The sequence below is a fragment of the Carassius auratus genome, chromosome 32 (genome assembly GCF_003368295.1).
Source record: "Carassius auratus strain Wakin chromosome 32, ASM336829v1, whole genome shotgun sequence".
In the NCBI taxonomy this organism is placed as follows: Eukaryota; Metazoa; Chordata; class Actinopteri; order Cypriniformes; family Cyprinidae; genus Carassius; species Carassius auratus.
The window spans coordinates 27031063-27049211 of NC_039274.1; the positions used below are offsets into that span (position 1 = coordinate 27031063).

The following is an 18149-nucleotide window of genomic DNA, read 5'->3' on the forward strand; positions in this document are numbered from 1 at the left end:
TGAAGTACTAAAATTAGCCAAACTGAAATAAAAAGTAGAAATTTGAAACAAATACCTAATAAAAATGACAAAAGCACATAAGAAATGTACAAAAACCTAAAATTAAAATAAAAACAAATAATTTAAAAATGAAAGCTAATTCAAAATGAAAAGAAGTACTACAATAATATATAAATAATACTTAAATAACACTGGCGGTAAGTGTTGTTAAATAAAAATATTATATTAATTAAAAAATTTAATAAAAAAAACTTTAATGCAATTACAAAGGTTTCCTTATTAAATAAAATAAGTTTAAGTTGAAATATTAAATTGAAATTAAATAAAAAGCTAATATATATAAAAAATACAAAAGCTGCTAACAAAATAATTTAAAGTTAAAATAAAATGAAAACTAATAATAATAAAAAAGCTAAAACATAAATATGTAATGGGATATAAAAAATATGAAAATAACACTGGTGTTAAGTGTTTTTATAAAGCTGAAATATTTGATAAAATTAAATATGTTACCATGGTAATTAATTAAAATAAAAAGCTGTACTAAAATAGCTAAAACTAAAACTGAAATAATAATAATAAGTTAAAGCTAAATAGAAATACAAAATAACAAATAGAAATGACAAAGGCACATAACAATGACTGAGATTTAAGCTAAAATAAAAATTCAATATTCAAAATACTATGATATTATATATTTTTATACAATAGTATGTAAATAATAAAAAATAAACACTATAATTGTCATTACAGCATAAAGATTGACATACATTTCTGGATTGTTTATTATGCAGGATTATGTATAAGTGCATTATCTATCGTGCATCAACTGCGCCCTTTTTTATCCTCAGTCGGAAGTAATAACCTACCTTTGTAACTCCTGTAATCTTAATTACTATGAAATTGCCTTGTGATACAAGAGTATACCTTCTTAAAGTTCCTTGGCCTTTCTCTTTTCTCATATTACATCCCTGAGCCTCTGGTCTCTCCCTCCAGCACACAGTCAGCTGGCACATGACGGGACGATGTCGCTGAAACATGAAGCTGTGCTTTTTGAGGATCCAATTGAATCTCAATGACTGGGAGGGGGATCGGATCAAATAGTGACAAATGCTGAGAGAGGAGGATGTAGAGAGTAGGACGGAGAAATAATTTGCTCACATTTACGCGTATTACTATTTCCACAGATACTGACAGGATTACACTTACTGCTTGTAAGTACTAAAAAAATCATTTCATTTTTAATAGTATATTCCAAGAGTCTGGATTTTATGTTTAGTTTTTTAAGACAAGATGCATATATGTAAATTTGGAAAATAATAATAATAATAATAATTTACAGTCTAATTTGTAGCAATAGTTAATATCCAAATTGAGTTTGTATTATTTATTTTGTTTAAGGAAAAATCCTGTGAATTTTTTTTCTATTCATGTAGTTCTTTCATAACCTCTATTGTTTAGTTTAGAAAGTGGCACATTTTTCTTTGTGAAAGTTTAGCCAAGTGACAGTGGATTGTCATTAATATTTCATGTGCACTCCACAGTGTGACACTTTACTCCCTGAAAGTCTCGGTCAGCTCCTAAAGGGACACAAATGTACTCTTAAAGACATTAAAATGACTTCGTCCATTCTTCCTTGAGGCAGTGGAACTTAGGATGGGCAAGTTGGGAATTGTAGTGATTTTGCTCATACTGGAACAAGTGTCAGGCATTGCTGGAGGTAAGACAACACTGGCTGTTCCTGTTGTTTGTTTGTACAATGACTCAATTTGTTTCACACTCTAACTTCAGTCAGTGTTTCCCTCATGTTAGCCAGCAAAAAAGAGGACCAGAAGGAGGCGATTTTGAAGGAGCTTGTTGAGATATGGAGGAACGGTGGAAGATGGTACCCACACAGAGCACAACCACCAACAGAAAGACAGAAAGATCAACAAATTCATTCCGTAGTGAGGAGCATCATGGGAGGCCTCAAGTCTCTAGGTGTCCTGCCAAGGAAAAGCAAGAGTCTCCCATCTTTAAACAAAGCCTTTGATAGAAACAGGCTCTCAGGATTCCTGTATAACATCTCCATGTATCTGCAAGAGATGAGTGCAGAATTAGATGATCGGCAGCAACCTTTTGGTGATGACCAGTTTTGGGAGAACCTGCTCTACTCTCTTCTTCAGACGGGAAGGGAAACATCACTCGGATTATGGGATGGCAAGAGTCCTCCGCGACCCACTTTCAGGCTTCAGGATCTGTTTCTGTCGCTCCGGGGCAGCCCACATTGGGATGGACTTCTGGGTTTGGTGCAAAGCATTTTGACCCTCACTGAACGCCAGCCCCAAAAACCCATCTTGACTTTCATTTCCCATAACTGGAAGACTATAAGCGCTTTGCTCGAAACAGTTCTTCAAGCTCTGGTCAGTGGGACGTACGGCCAGGCCGTCGCAGGTCTCCAGGGATTCATCTGTGTCCTGAAAGGACGAAATGATTGTGCCTTCAACCTTAGCTGGCTTGAGCAGCTCATTAGGTTTATGGAGACCAGGAACTGGAAACCCGTGGTCAGTCTACACCCCGTGAGTGTAGAAAGCAATCAAAGAGACGGCACACTCTCTACAGGACGTTTTAAACCCTTCCTCGTGCCACCAGAGGTGCTTCGTGAGGAGCAGCTCTTGTTGAACCAATCAGGCGCTGATTCAGAAAGCCTTGCTTCAATGCAGACTCTGCTTCTTCAGGCTTTGTCGAGGTCAAGCGCAGGAGAAAGGGCAGTACAGTTCGCGGAGCGTAATCCTGCCCTCCTGCAGGGCTTGGATAACCTCAGACATGGATTTCTGCACAATGTCGGCCGCAGTGTGTACGGTAATCTGAGAAGAAAAGTTTCACATATGACCAAGGCACTGCTAGATGATGTAAGCAGCATGGTGGGCGAACCACAGTACAGTCACCATGGAAGATGTTCTGTAGGCAAGTATATTACTGCTACTTTAAATAGACTCTTACCAACATAATGGATAGAATGGTTTTCCTGGAACATTCATTTAAATTGGAATGTCAGGAAAACATTCTTACTGAATTGTATCTATTGTTCTATTGTTCTATCTACTGTTCTACCATTCTATCTGTCTGTCATTCTAACATTCCATCCATCCATCCATCCATTGTCTGTCTATCTATTTCAAATGCACTTCATTCCCATTCAAATTGCTATTCTGAAATCATATGTGATTTTAAAAGGCATCTTCAATTCAATACTGAATGGCTCATAACCCTGACTGAAATCCCAATGGCATTGCTGGTCATTAACCAGATCTTTGTTACTCTAAATCTTATAGCCTAGATAATCTCCTGTTTCTTTTATGTCGGTAACCATATACCACTGGTATTATGTGCACAGCTATGCTGTTACATCAAGGCTAATTGTATAATACAGTGGCCGGCTCTCCACTTTCCTCAGTTAATCAACAGTGCTTTGCTGTCATCTGTGATTTGTATATAACTTTTCACCTAGAACTTTTCCATTCACTTGTGTTTCTTTGCAAAGGTGACCTCAGGCAGTTAATATTGTGGTAAGTGTCATGAGGATTAGCAAGACTTTGAATTATTAAACTATAAGTGCATGGTAAGGATTATTGTAAATGAACAGTTTCATTGTCCTCTTTGTACAGGGGAATTAGACATAACTTGACATGGAACGCTCAAGCGATGGGTTTCAGGTCAGATGGTTTACCCAGCAGGCCGTCTTTGATGACCTGCCCCTCTCCAAAAGAGGAGACAAGGACTTTGAAACCTCAGCACTCATCCAGAAGACCTAAACTTCACCAGTCCCAGCCAGATGTCCACGAGCAGAGTGATTCAGACCCTTCACCCTCAGCAGAGATTCTGGAAGCTGCCTGTAATGCCTCTATTACTGGTCTAACGGGTGTCTCGAATTTTACTGTGTTCCTCTACTGTAATCTTTTCGATGGAGAGAATGGCTCACATGAACCAGAAGTCAATCATTTTGGGGTAGACTTGCATGTGACTTGCTCTGATGCTGCTTGGTACCTCTCAGCAGCAGAGGAAGATTTTCTTTGGGTTCATGTTTGCAGTGAATTCTTCGCTCACGAGTTTAACAAAACCGTGTGTGCCAACTCTACATTCTGGCTGCAGCATGCACATCAGGTACACAGTTACTTTTAGTCTTTTTTTTAGTTAAGTTTCTATGAATAATTCTATGAATGGTTGAACTAACCATTTTTGGTTAGTTCAACCAAAAATGTATATTCACTCACCAAATGCAAGACTTTGGTTAATCTTCAAAACACAAATTAAAAGATTTTTAATGAAACCTGAGAGGTTTCTATCCCTCCTTTGAAAGTCCAAGTAACCAAAACTTAAAAGAGCCAAAAATTCCATTAAAAAATGGTGTAATTCAAGATAAAACGATTTTATTTAAGCATTTATGTACACATATATAGACATATACAGAGCACATTATGTCTGGTAAACATGGAAGCTCAAATGTACGTGCACAATGCATGCATGATAACCAATTTGATCAGATTCAGAAAAAACTCATTTGTTTCTAATGCATGATGCATGCACAACCTTCCATGTTTACCATATGTGATGCACTCTATGTATGTGTGATTAAATGTGAATTAAAGCTAAATTAAATCTGTCAGTCATATAAAATTATTGTATCTCCACACAAATTTAACAGCTCATGGCGCTCGATCATTAGGATTTGTTATTGAATTCCTTTATGATCTTTTTGTAGCTTCTAAGATATAGTAACCTGAACTTTCAAAACTCTTAGGTTTCATAAAAATATCAAAATTTTTGTTAACCAAAGTCTTATGGTTTGGATTGAGGAGGGTGAGTAAACGATGACAAAATTTGTATTATTGAGTGAACTATTGCGTTAACGTTTTCTGTATTAACAATTACCTTGCTGCAAACTTTTCTCAGGCAGAAGCTACAAAGGATTACCAATACCTCAACCAGTCAAGTATTGATGACCTCTGTCTTCGACTCTCCAACGATGTTTCGGGGGGATCTCCTCCAGACCCCACTGAGGATTGCTTAGCACTGCTAAGCAGCAAAACTCTAACTGCCCAGGATTTCAGAAGGTGTTTTCTGCCCAATAACACAGCCCTTACAGCCTCTTTGTGTGGAAATGAGACATCTCAGATACCCCAAGATGGGAGCTGGGCGGCGGAGTACTGCTCCAAAGTCATCCCTAATCACTCTCATGGGGTCCCCAAAGAAAACTGTGATTACTTGAACTGGAAGGAAGAAGATTTTATGAACACCACCGCCCTAGAGACTTGCAGCGGTAAAGCAGGTTTGAAGAACTACATCTGCAAAAATGTCACACTGTACCTCACATTGGTTCAAAAGCAGCCTTCACTCTTAGACTACTGTTTGAACTCTGAAGAGAAGCAGGGTGCCAAGTGCGTCCTCCAGATGCTGTTTGACATGCTGCCAGCGCCATATGACTTTGACACCTCTCAACTTTGTGTAAACCTCTTGCCCTTTCTGCAAGACACCCTTCATAAGATCACACTATGCGAAGGAACAGTGGATGAACGCACGGGATGGTTAGCCACGGTGAGCTATGTGCTTCGAGTGTTGGACTTTGTGGTGGGGCTCTCAGCAGGTATTGAGGAGGGAGAACAAGAGGTGCGTCAGAGCCTGGGTCAGGCCATTCTTCTGTCCAGCCTCCAGGACAATGCTTCCTTCTGGGCTACTCTACGACCCGATGCATCAATAAGTGTCCTTCAAACTGTTGCCATCTTCCTGAAGAGAGAGCGAAACTCAACCTTAAAGGAGGATCTTTTGAGCTGTTTCAGTGTATGTCATGCATTTAAAAGTTGCATATATTTTCATGCTGGTATATTATTATTATTATTATGTTACCATGCATTCAGTTTCAAATGCTTTTCTCCCCAGCAGCCTGTCCTGTGGGATCTCATTCAGAGAGAGGGCAACTCCTCTGCGTTAAGATTTTTAATGCAGGTATAACTTATTCTCACTCATGACAAATCATCTTGTCAGTTAAATGCAGGTTTTTTTTTGTTTTTGTACGTTTGATGCCAAGAGCAGTAAATATCCTTTTTGCAGTGGATACTATTTATAAAATACTCTCTTAAAAAGAAAGGTTCTTTATTGGCATCCCTGGTACCATTAAGAACCTTTAACTTCCATGGAACGTTTCCATTGCGCAAACATTATTTGTAGTGGGTTCTTAAGATGATTAAAATGTTATAAACTAAGAAAGCATTTTTCTTTTAAGAAGTGTTAACTGGAAGACTCTTTATGGAAGCCAAAATTGTTGTTCTATGGCATATGCTGTGAAAATTCTCTTTTGGAATCTTTATTTTTAAGAGTGTAAAAAAAAGCATGATATTATAAAAAGGCATGACTGTAAAATTATCATTGTGCTAAAATCATAAGAACATTGAAATATGATATGGAATGTATTAATGTTTTTATGGTTATAACAATTATTATTATCTTTATTATTATGATTGTATACATTATTTTACTTTAGCACCATCTTGCAAAATTGAGTTTGAAAACCCTTGAGTTACACATATCACTTTCCAAACTGTAGTTTCTTAAAGGTTAGTAGGCAAATAGAACTCACAGGCGTGAGTTAACTGCACTATTTTGTCAGTACACATTTGTCAATATCTAATTCTGACATTTGTACACTCCAAGGAATACCTACAGATGCCTAGAGAGAGTTTTCGCAGTGTAGTTTTGTCAGCGGAAAAAGATGCTGTGAAAAGATTCCTTTCCCATGTTCATCAGAGTTGGGATCAACTCCAAGTGGAAACTATTCAGGTAAATAAAAACCAATGCTTGTATATAGATTATACAATGCTGACCGATACCGATGACTGACTGAAAACAGTTTAATGTCATCCAATAATCAATACAATACTCATATATATAATACATCCCTACTTAAAACTGGTGTCATTCACAGGTCTCTCCAAAAGAACAAGAGGCCATGGAAACCATGACAGCTGCTTTCATTCACAAGTTTCCACGTGTCACACCAGAGCTTTTCATCGACCTCTCCCAGTTTATACCGTACATGTCTGTCTCAGATATTATGACCTTCCCTGCCTCTCTCATGGTCAACGAAAGTGTGTAAGTGGATCGTATCGAAACTATATTATTTTATGATTTAGCCCAGTGTCCTTCTAATTCATTTATTATGTTCACTCCCTTCAGACTGATGGCCATAAGTGATCACAGCTCTGAGATGAAGTCTCCACAAAAACAAGCCTTCGTAAAACGCCTGTTGCAGTCCAGTATAGCTGGAGATGTGCCTTCATGGCCTCCATACTTCCTCAGCTCCATTCTGCCTCTACTTCCACATCTCCCAGTCAGTCACTTTCAGCAGCTCACATCTCAACAAGTGAGTATGTATCCATCAAGGGATCCTGCTTGTTTTTTTTGTTCATATCGAAAGTAACATCTGATTGTTTGACCTACAGCTCACACCTTTAATGGAGGTGCTGGGGAACAGCAGTCTGGATGCCACAAGGGGATGCCATGTACTTCGTACTGTATTTGGTAGTGGGAAGAACCTGACGAGTAACAACATAATGAGGTACAAATCCAATTTCAATATCATTTGACATTGATAAATGTACAAATATACAATACACCATGTTTCTCTCAACAGGTTAGGAGTTCTCATATGCTACCTGAACTCAGAGGACTTACAACAGCTATTGTCTTCATCGAATCTCTCACCAGTCCTGTGGCAGCAGCTGGCACAATGTGTATCAGAGGGACACGTCGGTGGAAGTGGCAGAGTGAGACTTGATTTTCTGGATATTGTGCATCGTGTAATAATATTTCAAGTGTTATTCATGAGGAGTTATCTTATCTGCAGCTGTCGCTTTGGCTTGGGACGGCCCTTAAATCCTTAAATGTCAGTGTCTTATCAGCGTCGGCAATGGCCTCGTTGCATGGTATGCTGCCACAGTTGGGCGCTTCATTTTTGGAGCCGCTGTCCTCAAATGAGTTGTTGCATCTGTTAACTCTGCCAGGTGTACCGACTTTCCCATCTGCACAGGTATGCACAGTAGAGTAAAAGCTTGAATGGTTGAATGAATAATTGATTGATTAATTGACTCTTACAAATAAAACTTCCAAAAGTGTGTGTTTTTTTTCACGGTCATGCCAATAAAGTATCATTTTTGGTTTCCTCAAAGAACCTTTCATGAAAAAGTTAATGTGAAGAACTTTTTAACAATCTGAAGAACCTTTTTTGTACTATGAACACTCTTAAAAATAAAGGTTCTTTATTGGCAAATGTGATCCCTTGAAGAACCAATCATGGATCTTTTTCATTGGACAAAGATGCTCTTCATGTTTTTCATGTTATGTCTTTGGGGAACCAAAAAATGCTTCTTCTAAGGTATCGCTGCAAAAAAAAAAAAAAAAAAAAAAACCTTTTGGAACCTTTATTTTTAAGAGCGAAGAACCGTTTGTGGAATGGAAGAATTCCATGGAGAAAGATTTTTAAGGATCCTATCCTGTCAATCCAATTCAGCTTTCTGTGGGGTGTGAACAATTTAATTCAAATTCCAAACTATGAACTGGACAGAAGCCAAATTCTTAATTCTGAATCATCTACCTTTCTATTTCTTTTAATGCAGGCATTCCAGATACTGAACAAAATAGCAGAAGAAACAAATGTAAGCAGTATACCAGTCCAGTTACGATGCATACCTTTAGTGAGTTTTGTATTCACAGTCTCGATCCTGTTTAGTTCAGTGCCAACACACTCTGCAGATTAAAGCCATTGTTTCCGGGTCTGGGGCCTTCTTTCTTGAGAAAGCTTGTTGTTACTGAGTCTGCGCCTGATTGTCTGTGTTGGAGTTTAATGCTGGCTGACCTGCACCCTGCTCATCGAGCGATGGTCCATTTTACACTCCAACAGGTTGGGACTTCTAGAGCTTGAGCACAAAACAATCACCAATTCCCAATTTTCCATTTGTGTTTATGCATTAGATTTGGTTTGGTCTGTTGGTGTATGATAACACATGCTGATTGTTTGAAGGCTCTGGAACGAACATCTGCAAATATAACACGGCAGTTGCAATGTCTTCTACCATTCGTTTCCTTGAAGAAATTAATGTCAGTTCTGGATGGAGAGACAGTCCTTCATCACATATCTCTGTATAAGGATATGCCATGGTCTCACCAACAGGTACAACCCTAATTTCATTTTTGGAAACTTGTTTTCACTTAAATTTGCCTTTAATGCACAAAGCATACTTCAGATAATACTGTCCAAGAACATCAGGCCTTTCCAGTATTACATGTATATTTTAACTCAGAAATTTCAATTTTAAAGCAACTATAGAAGCAGTAAATATTCAGCTCTAGCACTCTGTACATTACATTCAGTGCCCTGTACTGCTCTTGCCAGACAAAACTAATCTTAAATTCTCTTGTGGATTATTTGTCATGCTTCAAAAGAGCCTTTCAGTAAAATAATAATCTGAGTCCCTCAACGGCCATCAAGCAAATTGCTCTTAATGTGGTACGATAGGCTCCACGAGGGAATATAAATTAATAATCACCCACATTAAAGAGACCTTGTCTCAGCCAAAAGTGTATCAGATACAACATTGAGGGCGATCCAGTTTCTCAGACTCACTTGTTGTATTTGACACAACAGGCTCAAATGCTGTTCAAAATGACTCAGCGGACCGTGAACATCACAGGAGTGTCATTACTGTAAGTGATATCTAGCATTACTAAACTTTATGATTGTTGACTGGTCGACTAGCCTCATCATCTACAGTATATTTTACTTTGTAAACTAATGCTGGTCTTAGCAAGCCGGTGTATTGTTTTAAAATGTAAAAACATTCATACGGAAATGTTTGGTTCTCACTGAAGAGCTTTAGGTCGTATTGCTGGTGGCATGAGCTGTGATTGGCTGAAGCTTTGGGTAAATGACTCAGGCTTCTCCGAATTGTTGCAGTTCATCACTAAGTTGCCAGGAGGACTTAGACCTGGTTTGGTAAGAATATAAGAAATCTTTTCAATATACACCTTACCATTAAAACTCCTTGCTGTCCAAAGGCAAAATGCAGAGTTTATGATATTTTGATTAAAGGGATAGTTTACCCAGAACTGAAAATTCTGTCATTACATGCAATATTTTTGATGAAATCCGCTTTCTCCATAGACAGAATGAATGGTGGGGGAGACAATAAATTGTTGGTTAAAGTCATTATTTTTGTTTTCTTTGTCAAAAAAAAAGTATTCTCATAGCTTCATAAAATTACAGTTGAACCACTGATGTCACACTGACTATTTTAATGCTGTCCTTTCTTCAACAGAGGAAATGCATTGTGTTGGAGCTGCGGAAACGGCCTGATATTGATCTAAATGACTTGGACCCCTCATTTGCTGCAGGATTACCGTAAGATCAGTGGTTGACTACACAGATTCTCACTGGTTGTTCATTTAGCTTCATGGTCCTACTGTTGTATTGTGTCTCTCAGGCTGACTATGATGGAGCTCCTGTCGAACTCCTCACTCATAAGTGTACTGGACCATGTTCGACAACACTTCATTGACTTTCTCCAGCTCCCACGACACAAGCAAACGGCCCTAGCAGAGAAAGCTATCGATGCACTCGTAAGCACAAAATCATTGCAGATTTTCAACATTTGCAAGTCAATACAGTGGAACATTTCATAACATTTCACAGTGACACAGACAACATATGCCCTCATCCATTAGTTGGTATTTGCACAAAATTTAATTTAATTACAATTTTTTTTTTTTTTTTTTTTTTGAGAGAGAGAGAAACCTATGTAAAATCTAATTTTACTGTTGCAAATGAAAAAAAGGGGGTGGGGGTGGGGATTATATAAATTTGGTTTGTATCAGGTTTTTGTTCAAACTGAAAGTCATATACAGTGCCGATCAAAAGTTTGGGTCTGGTATGTTTTGAAAAGTCTCGTATGATTACCAAGGGTACATTTGTGTGATTAAAAATGCAGTAACAGCAATTTTGTGACATATTATTACAATTATTACATTTTCAGCAGTAATTAATGCAGTCTTCAGTATCATATGAGCCTTCAGAAATCATCCTGATGTTTTGGGAAACCTTGATACTGTTTTCCAAGATTATTTTATTTCACTATAAACATCTTTATAATAACTTTTGATCAATTAGGTGCACCATTGCTGAATAAAAGTATGAATTTCTTAAGAAACAAAACAAAACCAAAAAACTCTTGACCCCAAACTTCTGAATTGTAGTGTATGCCAAATCCAGTACAAGTCAAATATCACATATAATCAAATTGTGCAGACTTAATACACATTCAGAAGTCCTTCTTTTCCATCCTTTTGTCTCCATTGATAGGGTATCTCTGAAAATGGCCTCACCGGGGCCTCCATGGACATACTCGGTCCTTTTCTGCCTTTCCTGGACAGGGACGTGTTAGTTCACATGGACCGAGAGGCTCTGAAACTGCGACTAGAGGAACTGAAACAATATTGCCTGCCTTCTGACACCTTCAGACAAATAGCAGCTTTGCTCACAGAGAGAAGCATGCTGGGGTGAGACAAAGTCATTGCATTTTCATATGGTTGACGACCGCTTTGTACTAACTGCACCTGCAAAATGTGTTTCCTCACTGCAAGAGAAATACAAATTGCATCTACTGGATATTTGACAGTCCCTATTGTTATAGAGATCCTAAAACATGGACGGTTGGGAATGTTGAGCATGTGGGTAGACTGCTGTTCACTCTTTCACCTCAGCAGATAAGATCCCTACCACTGGTAAGTGAAACACAGGCCTTTCCACTCAACTAAAGCTCAATATTGTGCAGGTTATCGTCACGTAAAACCTCAAAATTTTTCCTTCAAGGCTGATTTGGGTAAAGACACAATTGAGCAGGTTCTGATGAGCCAGTGGCTTTGGAAAAACAGCCAGTTGGGAAAGGCTTGTTCGGACCTGAAAGGATTACAAGAAAAGATGAACGGTCTCACCCACAGGATTGTTAAAGGTCGATGGTGGATGAGAAGGGGTGAGTTGTGTGCTGTATTCATTTACAGATATCATTTATGACTTCTTCGGAAAGGTCAATCATGTATTGGTGCTTACCAGGACCCATTCCAAGCTGTGCAGACATTAAAGGGACATTTCCATCGGCCTGGAGGTCCTATCAGCTGAACCGAATGAAGAAGAGGGAGCTGAAGATGTGTGTTGAGTTCATCGGTCAAGACGACTCACTTGACGCCGAGCAACGTGAAGCAATTTGGAAGGAGCTCAGACCGGTTAAGCTGCTTATGCTTGTCCATATGCTTTTGTTTGTTGATTATAAAATGCCTTATCTCATACAACAACCATTATTTTAGGTGTATAAGCCAGTGAGGCAGCTTAGACCTGAACAGGTGTTGGAACTGGGTTGTATAGTGACAGAGATGGGTGAAAGAGAGCTACAGGCTGTCAACTTGTCCAATCTGGCTGTGGTGGCCCATCTTGGGAGATTCAATGGGTGGAGTGCAAAGAAAGTACGTTTTCAATTGTTCGGATTAGCCTGAAGTTCTTAACATGAAAGATACATTACCTCTATTTATTTTTTTTAACAGATGAGAGCAGTTGTCCTTGGTATAATGAAGCGACTTAAACAAAAGCCTGAAGATCTTGGTGTGGTGGAGCTTGTTTCTTTTGGACATCTGCTTTGTGGCTTCAGTTCCTCTGAAATGTCCCGCCTAGATCCGTTCAACCTGAGGTTTGGGGGAAAATAAAGGATGCAATTAAAAGACAAAATGATTCTCCCAAACCCATTTAAAGCATTGTGTTTGTGTCCATTAGTGTGGCCGCTTTGTTTCTGAGGGATCTGGTTCTGCCGTGTTCTGAGCAGCAGACCGAGGCGTTGACGTCACGCCTGTCCAATCCTCTGGGCTTTGGTCCAGTCAGCAGCTGGGGCTCTGAGGTCTTCACTGAGATTGGGACTTTGGCAGGTACTCATGGTGGATTCGATTTCAGTCAGTTCAATGGACAATATACACATGCCAAATTGGGCAGGCTTATGAAAACATAAGACAAACTGATTCTGTGTCTTCAGCTGGGCTGGAGGATATGGTGTTGTCTGCACTAATAAAAGAGCAAGTGGAAGGACTTACTCCAGCAGCTATTACTCTTATACCTCCAAGAAAATTTGCTGTGAGTGATTTGCACTTTTTATTCTTTTATTAATTGTCTAAATGCGAGGTCACATGTACGGCTGCTCGACGAATCCGGTCATTCCATTAAGAATTATTGCAATCGAGAGTTTTGTGTGGTTTCCACTTTTGCAATTGGATGCAAACTTCTGTATAAGAAGTGCTTCATACATCTCTATTCTATTGACAAAATGTATTATCCATCATTGTCATAAGTGTAGCATTTTTGATGCACAACTCACACATAAATCGCTTCAAACCAGTCAGATTTCTGTCGGGAAATGTGTATAATCTGTGTGACAAATATGAATGTGTTGCAAAAACTGCATTGGGAAATCTTACGCCTGGATCGCATGGATTCCCCAAAATTCACAAAACAAACTATAGACAAGAACACAAAAAAAGGTGCATTGTATATTGTCAATTGTGTTGGATTGTATGAAGCATAGCTCACAGAGAAAGAGCTTTCGAACACAGCAGCTTTTTATTGGTCAATGCACGAAATCTGTGTGATTAAACCATCTGCAAAATCTGTCATGCAGATCTTTCACCTTCAGGTGAAATTCTCAATCTTTCCTATTAAAATGGCTGGATTTTCCCCATGAAATTAGCAGAAGAACAGTAAACATGACTAAACGTTTAGACAGTAAATATGTTAAAACCATTCAGAAAACTTAATTATTCCCCTCTACAGCACCCCTTATCCATACAGGCAAATGTTTTGGTCATGGTTCCGCATCAAGATGCCTTACATCTTGTTTAAAATAACCCCACTTTTAAAAACAGTCATTTTTGTTATTTATGAATGCAGTGACACTCTGTATGTGAATATGTCCTAAAAGCATCCAAGCAAGACCATGTGAACTTTAAACCCGAATTAATATGCAAGTCATAGGTCGATTACTTGATTGGTGGGTTGTTTAAGCAAAAAAAAAAAAAAAATAGTTTTGAATATCATGTGTATAGTAAAATGAATATGTAGTGGCCTTGAATGTGCTATGTGTTTCTGTAAATGACTTGCCTTAAACTGAGAGCTTCCAACCAAAAATCAACAAGGAAGACCCTAAATTGTTGCCAACATTGGTTCATCATGTTTCTCATTATTTCAGGTGGTATTCAGTGCCACCCAGCTGTCTTGGCTGAGCTCTGAACAAGCCTGTGCCGTGACAGAGGAGCAGTGGGCAGAATTAGACAGCGAACAAAGACAAGCACTTGGCATGGCCCAGTATGAAGGTGAACTCATGCTTGAGCACAGAGGTAAGCAGTGCCGCTTCAGGTCAAACAATCTCATTATTTGGACTCTTAAGCACATAGACAATTGCATACAGTAATTTTTGATCTGTCACTGATCTGTCATTTTTTTACAAAACATATTTGTCTCTGCAGGCAGGAACCAGGCTCCATCATTGGCTCCATGGTTTGACGGCAGCTTCAGAAAATATTTATTACTTTATGTCTGTACATTGTGTATACTATTATAAAGATTATAATCTAAGGCTTTTTATTTGTTCCTCTTTATTGAATTCTTACATTTATAATTAAAGCTGCTGTAGGGAACTTTTGACGCTCTAGCGGTTAATAAACAGAACTGCTTGCGGAAGAACATCGTAGCCGGAACTACTTCTCTCTGTTTATGTCTATGAAGAATCACAAAGGTGCTGGGTTACCCCGCAGCGGTATCCCCGAAGCAATCTAAAATAGTCCGAATATAAACACTTATTATAGGTGCACCCTACTGATTCAGGACAAGCCAAAAACACGGTTTGGAAAATAGATTCATGGTGTACTCGCTTATTATATACATTTTTCTACATTTTGAACACAAACAAAGTTACGGACCGCAGCTCTGATTGGTTGTTTCTTACCGGGAGCGATGGAGTTTCTGCAAATGGCAATAGGACACTGGGAGGAGCCAGAGGAGCTTGATTTTTTTTTCACAGATTATCTGTCTCATATTCTACTGTCAGGACATAATGACAGGTTTAATAAATATGTAAAAAATATTTTTTTTTTTACAAAAGTTCCTTACAGCACCTTTAAATGCCATTCAAACACAAAATTAATGTTTTACATATTTACAAAGAAACACTTTAAGCATTATTTAAAGTCAACATGGGTGCCATCAGTATGCAAACGGCTGATAAAACAGTACAATAATCCACACCACTCCACTCCATCAATTAACATCTTGTGAAGTGAAAAGTGATTAAGATGTTTTTAATGCTTCAGATTGAAATATGAGTCTTCTATTCATAATATTGCTTTCTCCATATTATCAGAAGAGAAATATACACAGATCAACCACCGTTTGCAAGCGAGACAGTCCCAAAAAATTCTAAACAAATATGTTGGTGGATTTTGGATTATGGAGTCACATTTTTGTCAGAAGTCACGGTTTAAAGTTAAAATGCCAGAATGCATTATAACATGCAAACACATGCAGTTTTTCGCTTAAGACATTAATTGATGGACTGGAACAGTGTGGATTACTTGTGAATTACTGTAATGTTTTTATAAGCTGTTTTGACTTTCATTCTGACGGCACCCATCCACTGCAGAGGATCCATTGGTGAGCAAGTGATGTAATGCTTAATTTATCCAAATTTGTCCCAATGAAGAAACAAACTCATAAGTAAATTTTCAGTTTGGGTGGATTATTCCTTTAAATAAACTAAATAATATCAAGCAGTTTTTGCCCAGCATTGTTTAGGCAGTTAACTTAAGCAGTGTTGGGAAGGGTACTTTGGAAATGCAACAGGTTACAGATCACAAGTTACTCTATTTAAAATAAAATAAAAAACCTTACAGTGGTACACAACACTGATTACTGGCAGACTTTTAAAATCCTTATTCACTTGAATTATGATTATAATAATTTAACTTTAAAATCACAGCCACAACAAAATCCAGGTTTTAGCACCAAAAACACTTTTTTTCCCGTTTCTTTTTACTCTGAGATCGTTCTGAAGTTAAATTCAGATTTAAAATTATAAGAAATAATTTTAATGATACTGTTTTTGAAATCAAATCTTTGCATAGCTACGACAGGAAACACTGGCATCTGACAATGCCTTAGAAAAAACAGTTAAACTTTAAAAAGAAAAATGCATATACAGAAGTCCAAATAGGCAATAAAGTTTTGAAATAAGCATGCGTCCTAAACTCCTGAAACATTATATTTCAGTGCAGTCAGGGTAAAAAAAAATAAAAATCAGCTGAATCTGTATATACATGTGTGAAAATATTCAGATGTAACCCCCTTTGTAATTGTTAACATTTTCATAATTAGACTTTTTTCTTAATAACTGTAACAGATTACAGTTACTTAAATGACATAATGCCATTACATGTAACTAGTTTCTCCCCAACACTGATATTATTCTGTATACACGGATTAATCAGACTCAATGCACAAATAAACCAGTTTTTAAGTTATTTTGTGGACCATGTGACAATGCATCAGTTTTGTGTTTAATGTCCAAGATTTTGCAAACAAATCAAATAAGAATGGGTCCTTCCATCATTGCAGACACAACTGTAGCGTTTGGGCTAAGGGGCAAACAAGCTTTTTATAAAGTTTCTAATGCATTTCTAATGCAATACAGTTAGCTAACAGACTGTCCAATTACCTGTTCATTGATGGTCTGCAAACTCGGTCCTGGAGGGTCTGTGTCCTGCAGAGTTGATTAGCTGGTCCAGGTATGCTAAACTCTCCAGGACCAAGTTTGGAGACCCCTGGTCTACATATTGAGCTCTCAGTCCATTACATTGCCTTTCACAAAGACTACTGACAAATAAAAACATAAACATAACTTGACCTTTGGTCATCAAACCAACGATGGTAGAATACTACCATAATGACAAGCTCAGTGAAATATGAAATACTTTGAAACATGATCCCGTTTGACCTGATCATAAGGAGTTTGGGCTTTAGGAGCTTCATTAGCTGCATCATTAAGTCAGCTGTGGATAGATGCTCCCAATCTAATTGATGGGCGACAGAGGACGCCCTCATCAGCCTTATTTGCATTCCAACTTGAAGCTGAAGTGCTACTCCAGGAGTGGAAAGAATACTGTTGTGCTTAACATTAAAATGAACATATTTACATTTTCTTAAGTAGGCTACGCAGAAAGTCGCATAATCACGTTTATGATAAATAAAGAAGAATTATCAAATACCAGTGGCCATATTCAATGCAGTCCATAATGTGACGGTCCCTAATTTGATTATTACTATTATTTTTATTATTAATATATTTTTTTTAAAGTATGTAAGGTTGGAGAAGCTCTAAAAGGAAAATGTGAATTGCGAAAATGAATTATGATTCTATTAAAAATATATATAAAAACAAATAAACGAATTTTAATTATGCTAGCTAATACTTAAAGTGAAATTCTTAATAATTAGCTTTAATTTAGATAACAATAGTTTTTTTCATGATCTGTCAAACTGATTATGTATTAAATGAGTCATTCCTGTAACGACATCCTGCATGTTTTAATTCATTAGACAAAATATCAAATCTCAATTTTAAAGCCAGAAATCATATTATTATTTTTTTTTTTTGTTGGGTCAAAATACCACAGTGAAGTGAACATGCAGTAATGTCACTATTTTGGTTTAAGCAGATATTTGTAATTACATAACGTGGAAAAAACTAGTATATGCTATATTATATATACAGGTGCTTCATACTTAAATTTGAATGAACACAAGCCTGCAAGCTTTTAATAAAGTATAACCCCCCCCCCCATACATTAATTATATCGTAACCATTTTGTTGTCTTGATTTATTATATTTGTTTTCAATTGTTGTTATTAGTCTTTAAAAAAAAACGTTTTTTTGAAATGAACTGCGCGCGTGTATCCAGCAGATGGCGCAAACACATCGCACACCGCGTGACGCGCTCAAGCGTCGCATCTTGACGTCGCATCTCATTGCGTATATCTG

At 37.7% G+C, this 18149-nt stretch overlaps 1 protein-coding gene across 1 annotated transcript; it reads left to right on the forward strand.

The window, feature by feature from the left end:
* The first annotated feature begins 1553 nt into the window (after positions 1-1553).
* Positions 1554-14678, forward strand: LOC113052428 (stereocilin-like). Its single transcript, XM_026216870.1, has 29 exons — positions 1554-1720; positions 1813-2946; positions 3524-3548; positions 3648-4143; positions 4933-5817; positions 5920-5982; positions 6688-6813; positions 6959-7125; positions 7210-7396; positions 7476-7591; positions 7667-7799; positions 7880-8062; positions 8649-8687; positions 8762-8932; positions 9053-9202; positions 9677-9735; positions 9901-10024; positions 10347-10429; positions 10512-10647; positions 11387-11583; positions 11718-11808; positions 11897-12056; positions 12137-12306; positions 12388-12543; positions 12622-12764; positions 12848-12996; positions 13101-13198; positions 14307-14454; positions 14584-14678. Exons 1-29 carry the CDS (start codon positions 1657-1659, stop codon positions 14676-14678), a joined length of 5748 nt encoding a protein of 1915 aa, XP_026072655.1. The 5' UTR covers positions 1554-1656.
* The last annotated feature ends 3471 nt before the right edge of the window (positions 14679-18149 follow it).

Bases quoted from the DNA above. Each gene is read 5' to 3' on its own strand.
- LOC113052428 (XM_026216870.1), top strand. From the start codon at position 1,657: ATGGGCAAGTTGGGAATTGTAGTGATTTTGCTCATACTGGAACAAGTG. The intron at 8,688-8,761 runs GTAAGCAGTATA...GATCCTGTTTAG, and splicing joins AAATAGCAGAAGAAACAAAT to TTCAGTGCCAACACACTCTG. The intron at 10,430-10,511 runs GTAAGATCAGTG...TGTGTCTCTCAG, and splicing joins TCATTTGCTGCAGGATTACC to GCTGACTATGATGGAGCTCC.